Source organism: Oxyura jamaicensis, chromosome 24 (genome assembly GCF_011077185.1).
Source record: "Oxyura jamaicensis isolate SHBP4307 breed ruddy duck chromosome 24, BPBGC_Ojam_1.0, whole genome shotgun sequence".
In the NCBI taxonomy this organism is placed as follows: domain Eukaryota; kingdom Metazoa; phylum Chordata; class Aves; order Anseriformes; family Anatidae; genus Oxyura; species Oxyura jamaicensis.
The window spans coordinates 3,824,721-3,834,724 of record NC_048916.1 but is presented as its reverse complement, the minus strand read 5'-3'; the positions used below and the strand labels follow the sequence as shown (position 1 = coordinate 3,834,724).

General features: G+C 51.6%; 1 protein-coding gene and 1 long non-coding RNA gene across 2 annotated transcripts in view; both read right to left on the bottom strand.

Annotated features, from left to right (window-relative positions):
- The window catches only part of LOC118177889, a 33,449-nt gene extending 27,265 nt beyond the window's left edge, over positions 1–6,184 (bottom strand). The window contains exon 1 of the long non-coding RNA XR_004755958.1: positions 5,719–6,184. This is a non-coding gene — a long non-coding RNA (uncharacterized LOC118177889). The remainder of the gene's footprint in view (positions 1–5,718) is intronic.
- A 118-nt stretch (positions 6,185–6,302) lies between these two features.
- BSX (brain specific homeobox) lies at positions 6,303–8,405 on the bottom strand. Its single transcript, XM_035345895.1, has 3 exons — positions 8,026–8,405; positions 6,909–7,105; positions 6,303–6,767 (listed from the first exon to the last, which is right to left on the bottom strand). The coding sequence occupies exons 1-3, from the start codon at positions 8,291–8,293 to the stop codon at positions 6,522–6,524; spliced, it is 711 nt and encodes a 236-aa protein (XP_035201786.1). The 5' UTR covers positions 8,294–8,405; the 3' UTR covers positions 6,303–6,521.
- Positions 8,406–10,004: the final 1,599 nt, after the last annotated feature.

Here is a 10,004-nt window from a genome sequence, read left to right as displayed (position 1 = left end):
TTTGTATCCCCCTTTTTTATTTTCTGAGCTATAGAATTCAGTTAATTGAAGAAGTCTCTTACCACCACACATTAAGGAACCTAAATTAGCATCCCTTTTCTGATTAGAAAATGCAAGCAGACATTTTCTCTTTGATCTGAGGATTGAGTTGAAGTAGGCAACAGCCCCCTGAAAATGAGCTGATGGCCTTATTATTTGGCTGCCATGCAGATGTGTCCATGTGGTGCAAAATGCTTAATGTCTTAATTGATCACCTTCCTCCCTATCTGTCATCCTACTACCTTTTAGAGCTCCCATAAATTAGGGTGATCTTTGTGGGTGGGTGATGTGGTTTTTGTTTTTTAAATAAAACAATGAGCTCCTAGGAAACATTTAAATACTAAACCCATGCTAAACTACAAGCCATGTATATTTATATGATGCTGTGGTGGGGTTGGGGGGGGAATTTTTTTTTAAAAATGCTGCTCATGATCATCTCACAAACCATTTGGAAAGGACTGTATTTTTTCCCCCAGGAAAAGACATTATTTTCAGCATATGTGCAAAGAAAGTCTTTTGATCTACCTCAATACTAATGCAAATTCTTCCTGCACCTAACAGATATGGTGGCACAAAAAGGGACCATACAAGTAAATGATGAGCATCCATCTGCTTAAAAGCAAAGGCCAAAACTTAATGTCTTTCAAATTAGGAAGGCGAGGAATTTAAATAAGAAATAGGCCTTGAATTTTGCATTAAGCATTCAGGGAGAGATTTAGTTGAGGTAGAACCTGTCTGCTGTAGTCTCATGGCTGCAGCACAGCTATTCACAGAGTGCAGCGTTGCTCACCGTGAGCACAGGCTGCCGGACAGGGGCAGAAACATATTTGCATACATCATACAATGGAAATTCTCAGCATTTACTTGGCAGCCCCCTGCTACTTGCCACCATTCCTTAAAATTTTAGACTGGGGGGAAGCATAGAGGCAGAGGCAATTACTTGTTTTCACGGCAGGAAGGCATCCAGGCGTGGCTCATCTCGTGCTGATAGGCAACAGCATTTGAAGCTTTCATGACACCTACACCAAACCAGAGCCACCTTGGTACCACCAAACAGCACATCACCAGTCAACCTGCTGAAAAAAACAAGGTCTCTGATCTGTCTGAGCATTGGGTCTTGTCTCTGGGGCACATCACACCAAGGTGGAGGTTACAATAAAAGGTGATTCTCAATTCCCTCATTCCCTTTACTCCCTGAATGCTCTGCTTGAGCACAAACCACTCCCTTCAAGGCCCAGTTCCCTCCACAATCCCACTAGCAGCATTGCAGCAAAGAGGGAAAGAGAGGAGTGCAGCTCTTCTTACAACTCCCCGTATAACAGGAGTGTGGACAGCACAGCACCCGGCCTGGGGTGGGAAGGGACGGGAGAGAGGTTCAGGAGCTCCTAGCATCAAGAGGAGGACACAAGACAAGCAGAAGTGATTCTCTGGTACCTTCAGCAGTCAAAAATTGCTATTTAGGAGCAATAGCACTGCAATAACATCACCCCTGCATCTCTTTTGAAGACAACTGAAGTGAGCTTCCTACCACCTTGCCCTCAACAAGTGAAAACAGCTGCTCGTAGGCCATTGTCTGACCCAAAAAAAAAAATGTTTTATCAATTTAAAGCGTTGAATAAGCCGTATCCTGTCAATACAGCACTAAAGACAAACTGTTAAAGGTGAGGGCTGTAAAACAAGGCAAGAGCATGTCCAGCCCTGCAGTCACTGAGTACATCAAACAGGCATCAACAAGCTGTAATGATTGAATAGGGCACAAACCAATCATCTGATCGCTGCTCATCTGCGTCTTGAGATCAATCCTACAGTAAATTATAATAGCACAAAGAACGTGCCTTGTCTTTTCCACATGGCCCAAACCTGTGAGATCTCCTGCACGAGACTAAGCAGGCATGGGAAGGAAGGACTGATTCTGGCGACTGCTTCTGTGGTGTGAGAAATGCACAAAACCACACAGGTAAATGCAGTGAATCTCCACCGGTGACAGCTGGCAAGGGTGAGTTAAAGCAGCCTGCCTTACACAACAGCCTGCTTTGAACAGAAGCGATACTGAGCCAAAAACCTGGATAGAGCAGATGCTAAAGAAGCGTCCAGCAGCTCAGCAAGAGCTTTGCATAATCGCGAGCGCAGAGCGGGCAGCTGCAGGTAATGCCACAGTGCTGGCTTTCTGCATGTCACTCGGAGCACTTCAGGGTTTGTTCCAGCAAAGCCAACACAGCGGTGGAGAATATGGAGTCTAGGAAAGCAAGGTGAGTGGGCTCAGCAATAGCTGAACCAAGAGCAGCACAGCATTTGGGCAGCTTGCCTTTGCTCCTGGCATTTCAGAAACCTGTGTCACAGAGTGACCTCGGTGGCATGAGTTAAAGTCAACTTCTTCCTTGAAAGACTGTCTGTGCACTACCAGGTTGGAAAGGCACTGCAGTCTGCTGTGGGATCACCCTTCCTTCTAACCACACCTCTGTGTCCACCTGCCTTTATCACTAAGTGCACCCCATGGCACTGCTAGCAACAGAGCTGCAAGTGTCCCATCTAAGCTTATTATGGTATAGAAACAAGATAAATCTAAGACAGAAATAAGCCACTTTTCAAGCTGAGTAAGACCATCCAAGTGGGAGTTTGCAGTTAATTAGGGTGAGGCTGTTTGTTACTGGGACTAGAAAGGAAGAACAAAGTAATCAGTCTGGGAGGCTGCAGCACTCAGGTTCGCAGTGCCGTGCTCAGCATCCCGTCCACAGCCACCCATCCTCTGCTCCTCCTCGTGGCCCACCTGCAGAAACTTCACTTCTGCCAACTGATGGAAAGAAATCACTGCATCCATTAGCCAGCAGAGAAGCCACGAGAGGAAGATGTAAAAAGAATTGTACACGGCTCACGCAATGCCTGGATCACTTGCTAGGCATGGCCACGGGTTTTTTACACCCACACCAAGTGACAATCCACAGTATGTTCAGGGCTGATACCACACGTTTGTTTCATAGCAAGACTTTGCAAATAATTTGCCATACAGCTTACAAGGAAGGGAAAAAATAAAAATAAAAATAAAAATAAAAGGGTTGGAATGGCTTTCCAGTCCCAAGAAAGTTAAGAACTTCAAGAGCAGCAGAGAGGAAAATGCTCAAAATAAAAACAGAAAGCTCATGGGAAGATTTAATAGAGCAATCTACACTTTATTTAATGAAAACAGCCACAAATGTTAACTACTTAAGTGTAAGTTAAATTAACAGGAAACAATTTCATTTCAAAAAGCACACCGAAGAATCCTTAATCAAAATCAAGACTTCAGTGGATATCTTAAAAAATAGGAAATCCACCAAGATCAATTTTTTTTTTTCCTGCAAGGTTTTTCCACACAGCAATTCCCAAGCAAAGATGTAATAGTTATAGAATAACAATAAAAAGCCAGCTCCAAACAATCTCTCTCCTACTCCTCAAGCTTCTTAGGGAGAGCAGCAAAGGCAGAGCAGGAAAAAGTCAGCAGCCCTCACTGCGTAAGACAGGACCAGGGAATGAAAGCTCATTTCACGTAGTCTAAGAGCAAATCTCAGGAACAAACAAAATATTTCCCCATCCCTTCCTTTTTCCCGGGACCACCTCTACTCTCCAAATACAAGATAACCTCTCCCCAAAAGCTTCACCAGCCAGCTCAGAGGCTGCAGCCTCCTGTCGCAGGCGTTGCATCCCAGCCTGGAAGGAGCTGGCTCCTAAGGACGGGGCTGTTTCGGGTAGCGATGATTTCCTTCCTCTGCCTCAGTCCTGTTAATCCTTGTTTGCACCCAGATTTCTGGGCTAAGCAGCCTGTTCCCAAAACCTTCTCCTGTTATCCGCAAGGTGCACATCACTGCAACGTCCAGGCTGGGACAGGGGCTTCTCTGGGGTCGGGTGGTGGTTGTGCGTGTATTTGTTACGAGCAACGAGTGGCTTTGGTTTTAAACACACTTGTAGTTTTAAATGCTAGCCTAGAGCGGGGAAGACAGAGGGGCGTTTGGGGATTAATACGTTTTCTTTTGATCAGCATCAACACATCGGGAAGCGAGTCCCTGTCGCTGCGGGGGAGAGGCAGCAGAGACTCGAACAGTGCTGGGGTCGTATCCTGACCCTTCCTCGTACACCTGGACCGTCCTGAGGGGGGCACAGCCAGGGGTGGGGGTCTGCGAGGCACCCGAGTGCCAGGAGGCTTTGGAAGGGCGCAGCCCCCTGCGTGCAAACACCCCGGCCCTGCCACTGCGATGGCAACGAGCACTGGTTTGGGGGTTCAGCTCGGTGCAGTGGGATCACCCCCGCTTGCACAGAGCCCCTTGTCCCCTCGGACCAGGCTGGGAGGGCACAGCCCGGCAGCACCCGGGGTGATACCCAGCTTGCTCCACATCCTCTGGGTGCCTTGCAAAAGTGTGGTGTAAATTCACAAAGGACAAAGTCAGCGTTGCGTGTGCGTGCCCTGAAACTTCTGTCCTTGTGCTTAACCTCCTCCTGCCTTTTTTCTCTGTGGTCTTTCCACGTTAGAGTATTTTATATGCTCTTAATAAGGCTATTAACGTCTTCATTAATAACAGAGCGAACAATTCACAAAAAAAAAAAAAATGAACTGCATGCGTGCAGGAGCAGGATTTGTAGCCTCCCCTTTCACTCAGGTGTAATTTTTTTAATGGTTCCGTACTCCCCTCCTCCTAACATTCTTCCTCGCTAACCCGAAGGCATTTCTCTTGTGCTTCTCCAAACACTTCGCTGCCCGAGCCCATTACCAGAGGCAAATCCACCCGAATAACGGATGCAAGCCGCAGAGCTCCGTGCGCTTGCGAGGCCGGCTCCGACCGCACAGCACCGCGGCACCCAAAGGTGCCCGGGAGAGATCTGTCACATAAATGTCACCGCAGGGCTCCTCTTGTAGCTCACTTTGAATAACTCCTAATTAAACACCGGCTCCTGGTGAGGCTGGCAACCAGCGTGGAACAAAACGAACAGATCACCTGGCATTTGGGGAGGTTTGGGGTTTTTTCTTAGCTCTGTGCCGAATGGGGATTTCCCAGTCCTCCCCCATCACCTCCCTGCCTGCGGCCGGGGCAGGGCAGAGCCGGGATGCGGAGAGGTTTTATGGAGGTACACCTTTTTTATTTTTTTTTTTTTAATGACAATGTCTGTCCTGGAGGTACTTATAAATATAAATAAATGTAAAAGACAGCTAGCTATTTTCTGCATAGATGTTTGGGTATTGTTTTTCCCTCCTGCAACGTCTTATCTTTATTATTAAAGGGGAACCCGCGGAAAGGAAAGAAACGTACACGTTTCAGTCATCTATATTTTATATATTAAACAGGGACGCATTTTCCCTCACAAAACCGCATGTCCCGTGGTCCAAAATACCCTGAAAGGTGCTAGCGACACCGGACAACCAAGTCTAGATCCCATTAAAAATAAAATAAAATAAAATAAATAATAATAAAAGAATAAGACCAAAAAAAAAAGAAAAAAAAATAAAAGAAAAAAAAAATGGAAAGAAAGGAGAATAAATAAAAGGAAAAAAAAAAAAAAGAAAAAAAGAAGGAAAAAAAATAATAATAACCTAACGAGACCCCGACGGAGCGCACCCGAGTTTTAGCCGAGCGAAGCCCCGGGAGGAGCGGAGCGCTTTGCCGACCGGCAGCTCACCCCAGGTGAAGAAAAAATTAAAAACCCGTGATTTACCTGGAAGTTAAAACCATTTCCCTAGCAGAAAGGTAAAGGCAAAGCGAGCACGGGCGGTGACTGCAGCGCGGAGCCCGGGGAGGCGGTGGGGCAGGTGCAGGCGGGGAAAGGAGCAGAACCCAGAGCCAGGTCCGGGGCTCTTGGAGGGGAAAAAAAAGAGATCCTGCAGGTGATTCACACCTGGGAGCCGTGAAGAAATCACGCTGCCGGTGCCTCTCCGAGCTGCAGGGTATTTCTTGCCAGCTGGGAGCAGCCCTGGTGGGTCTGAGCTATTCCTGCTGCTTCCCCCTTCCCCGGCTCGGAAGGAAAGCAAGGGTAACTTTTGCCTTACCTGGATCTCGGCAGGGCGTTTCTACACTTCTTTTGGCCAGCAAAACGCCTTCCCTGGAAGCTCTGCCCGGGCCCAAACCCGACCCACAGCGCTCCGGAGGGAGGCGGCGGGCTCCTATGGGGCTGGGGGCGGCACTCCCCGCCCGCCGCTCCCGGTACCCTCGTTTTTTCCTTAGAAAACCGAGGAAAAGTCCGGGAACGGGTAAAAGTCCGATATTTCCAAGGGAAATTAAATTTTAAATGGAAATTCGCTTTATTTTTTTTTCCTCCCCGCCAGGCTGAGGTTTGGGGCGGCGCTGGGGGTAGGTGGAGGCTCTGCAGAGCCCCCCGTTGCCTTCACCCCTGCGGGCAGGGGTCGTGCTGTGTGTCCCCCCCCTCCCCAAATCACCTCCTCCATCCCCCTGGGCTCCGGCACTACTGGAGGCTGGGGGGCAAGGGGCGATTTGTGGGGTCGGGTCTGGGCGAAGCCGGCCCTAAAGGCGGTGGGGGGCGGCCAGGAGGTCTCCCTCCTCCAGGATGTCCACCTCGTCCTCGGGGTCCTGCAGCAGGAAGGGGCCGGGGGGGGCCTTGCGGGGCTCTGCGCCGGCCCCCTCGGGCAGCTCGGGCTCGGGGGAGCTCTGCCCCCGGCTCTCCTCGCCCCCAGCCCCTTTGGGGTCATCTTGGGTTTTCCGCAGCTGCTTTTTGTGCTTCATCCGCCGGTTCTGGAACCAGGTTTTCACCTGGGGGAGGAGAGCGCGAGGAGGATTAAAAAAAAAAAAAAAAGCGTGGGAAAGAGAGAATAAAAATAAAAGCGAAATGGGGAGGCTGCAGGGGAGAAGGGAGAGGTGCCAGCCTTGCCGGAGGCTGCTGCCTGCCCGTACCTGGGTCTCGGAGAGGCTGAGAGCCGTGGCCAGCTCCACCCGCTCGGGCGTGGAGAGGTAGCGCTGGATCTCGAAGCGCTTCTCCAGGCCGGAGAGCTGCGAGTCGGAGAAGACGGTGCGGGCTTTGCGGCGGCGGCAGTGCTTCCCTGGCAGCTCGGGGGCGGCGTGGGGCTGGAACAGGGCCGGCACCGGCACTCCTGGGGGGACACGCGGCGGACACATGGGCTGCGGCCGGCCAGCCCGAGCCATCCCCGGAGGGCAGCGGAGGCTGGGGGGCGGCTTTCCCCGAGCCTCGTCCCCACCCGGCTATCAACATTTCGTTTTCTGAGGTCGTGTCACTGCTTCTTATTTTTATTTTATTTTATTATTATTATTGTTGTTGTTGTTTCTCTCCTTATTTTTGCTCTGCCTGGCCGAGAGCATCGCCCCGGCTCAGCCCGCAGCCTCCCCGCCGCAGAGAGCGCGGCGAGGTCGGCAGGAGGACGGGAGCCCTCCGTGAGATTAAACCCAAACGAAAAGCACCCAGGGCAAGGAGGGGGAGCCCTGAAAAAGGTCGGGACGGGGACGGGCAGGGGCAGACCGCTGCTCCGCGGCCACTCCGCTGCGCAACTCCGGCTGCCTGGCCAAAAAAACTTCGCCGGGGTCTCTCCATCCCCAGTGGGGAACCGACTTCGGGAAGGGGCTGCCCCCAGCATCTCCCAGTATATCCCAGTATATCCCAGCATCTCCCAGCCCCGGAACGGCCCCAGCGGTGCTGTCAGAGGTGGAAAACCGAAGCCCGGTCCCCATCCGTAGCGGGCGATGCGTGGGAAAAAAATAAAATGTTATCGCTCCAAAACTAAAGAAATAATTGAAAAAGAAAAACGAACAGGCAGGAGATCCTGGGGTCGCCGGGCTCCGGATCTCGGCTGACCGAGGGAACGAAAAGCGGCAGGGCCGGGGGCTACTCTCCCCGCTAACGAAGCCCGGGGCTCCCCGAAACCGTCGGACAGCGGGATGGGGACGGATCTGGAGCCCTGCGCCTCTTGTCCCCGGTGCTCCCGGGGCTGGGAGCTCCGTTCCCACCCGGCTCGACGGCAGAGCTCGGTGGGTGCCACCTGCCCGGCGCCGCACTTACCCGAGGCGGTGAGGAAATAAGGGTGGTGGTGGTGATGCTCCGGCTTGTGCAGGGCAGGGTGCGGGTGAGGCGCCAGCAGGGTCGGGGTGGGCATCAGGGGGTACCCATAGTCCAAGAGGGGGACGCGGGAGGCCAAGGAGCCGGGGAAGTGCTCGGGGGGCACCTCCCGCAAGGGTTTGGGCTTGTGTAGCAGGATGTCCTCGATGAAGAAGGAGGTGGGCCGGGGCGCGGAGACGGAGTGCACGGGCGAGGTGAAGTTGAGGTTCATCGCCGCCGTCCCCTCGCTGGGCAGCGGGGAAGGGACGGAGCCGGGCTGCGCGCTGGCTGCCGCGGGGGAGAGGGCGGCCGGCTGCGCGTCCCGGGACAAAGCAAAACTAAGGGCGACGACAAACACACGAACAAACAAACAAACAAACCAAGACCAGAAAAGGCCAAAAAACCGCGCCCCGGCCCACCTCCTTTTTTAAAAAAAGATAAGAATAAATCCCCCAAGCGGGAAGCCGCCGGGAAGCGCCGGGGGAGGCGAGGCGGCTGGCTTTGCGCTGCGCGGGGCGCTGCGCGCCTTTGAGGCGCAGGGCAGGGGCTCTCGGGCGGAGCAATGGTGGGAGGGGGCCGCCCCCCGGCCCCCCCGGCCCCCCCCAGCCTCCGCGGAGGGGGCGCGGAACCACCACGGGGCCGTGCATCCAGCCCCGTGCAGCGCGGCCGCCCCCAGTCCCTGCCCCAGCGCCGGGTTTTGGGGAGTTTTCAGCCCCCGGGGGGGCTGGAGGGGGTCTTTTCCCTTTGCGTTTTTTATTTTCATTTATTATTTTTTTAATTTAGATTTTTTTAGGTGGGGGGTGTTGCATTTTCCCGAGATGTCCCACACTCCGCTCCTAACTTAGCCCCACGCACACACCTTGTGCCTTCCTGCCCGGGTTGTGTCCCAGCGGGGTTTTGTTCCCATCCCTTCCCCGTTCTGTGTTGTGCTAACACTTCTTTACTTCTTTTCTTTCTTTCTTTTCCTTTTTTTTTTTTTTTTTTTTTTTTTTCCGTCTTTCCTCTGTTTGTCTTTTTTCCCCCCTAATCTGTAACATTCATTTCCCCGGAGTCAATTTGCTAAAATGAGGGTGATATACCACATCATAGCCGAGATAATTTCGCTTCGCATCTCAGAAAATTGCTCTAATTATTGATGTTAAACTCAGGGAAATTAAAAGAAGGCACTTCTCCTTCATCTCCTGATTTTAAGCTCTAATTTGTTGAAATCGAGTTGTCATCACAATTCCAATCACTACCGTTAATAGTAAAAGTGTTCTAATAGAGCCAGAATTCGCGCAACCCATGCTATTAGATAATTAAGAAAGATGTTAGAAAGGCAAGTGCTAATCCTTGGGCACACGGACAGCATTTCCATCTGATCCAGCAGGTAGAACAAATTAATTACCAGAATCAATTAGTCCTAAAAGTACAGTTCTCCAGGAAGTGTAAGCCACGTCTTCCATATGGATGAGCTGGTAAATGGTAAATAGATGAGAAAAAAAAAAAAAAAAAAAAAAAAAAAAAAACTTTAAAAGAATAGAAATGGCAATCGCCCTGTTTTAATGAAGCCGCAACTCGGAGCGCCCGACTTTTTCCGGCGGTGCCGGCTCCTCTCCGCAGCCGCCGGGCAGAAGTGCGCGGGTGCGCCGAGTGCGCGGCCCCGATGCGCTCAGGATGCGCACAGGATGCACGCAGGGAGGGGTGGCGGCAGCCCCCCAGCATCGGCAAACGGGGGAGAGGGGAAAAAGGAATTATATTTCCTTTTATAAATGCTGAAGGAATGATAATGCCGCGGTAGCTGTTAAAATACAGCTGCATCCACGTGTAGGTATGAATATATAAATATCGCTATATATTTAGGTGTGCGACTGATATCACCAGTTGCACTTGGCCAAAACTCACAAGCGGGGGTACCAGAGAGTGTTCCCAGGTAAATCCACAGGCGGCTGTGCTGGGTTTTT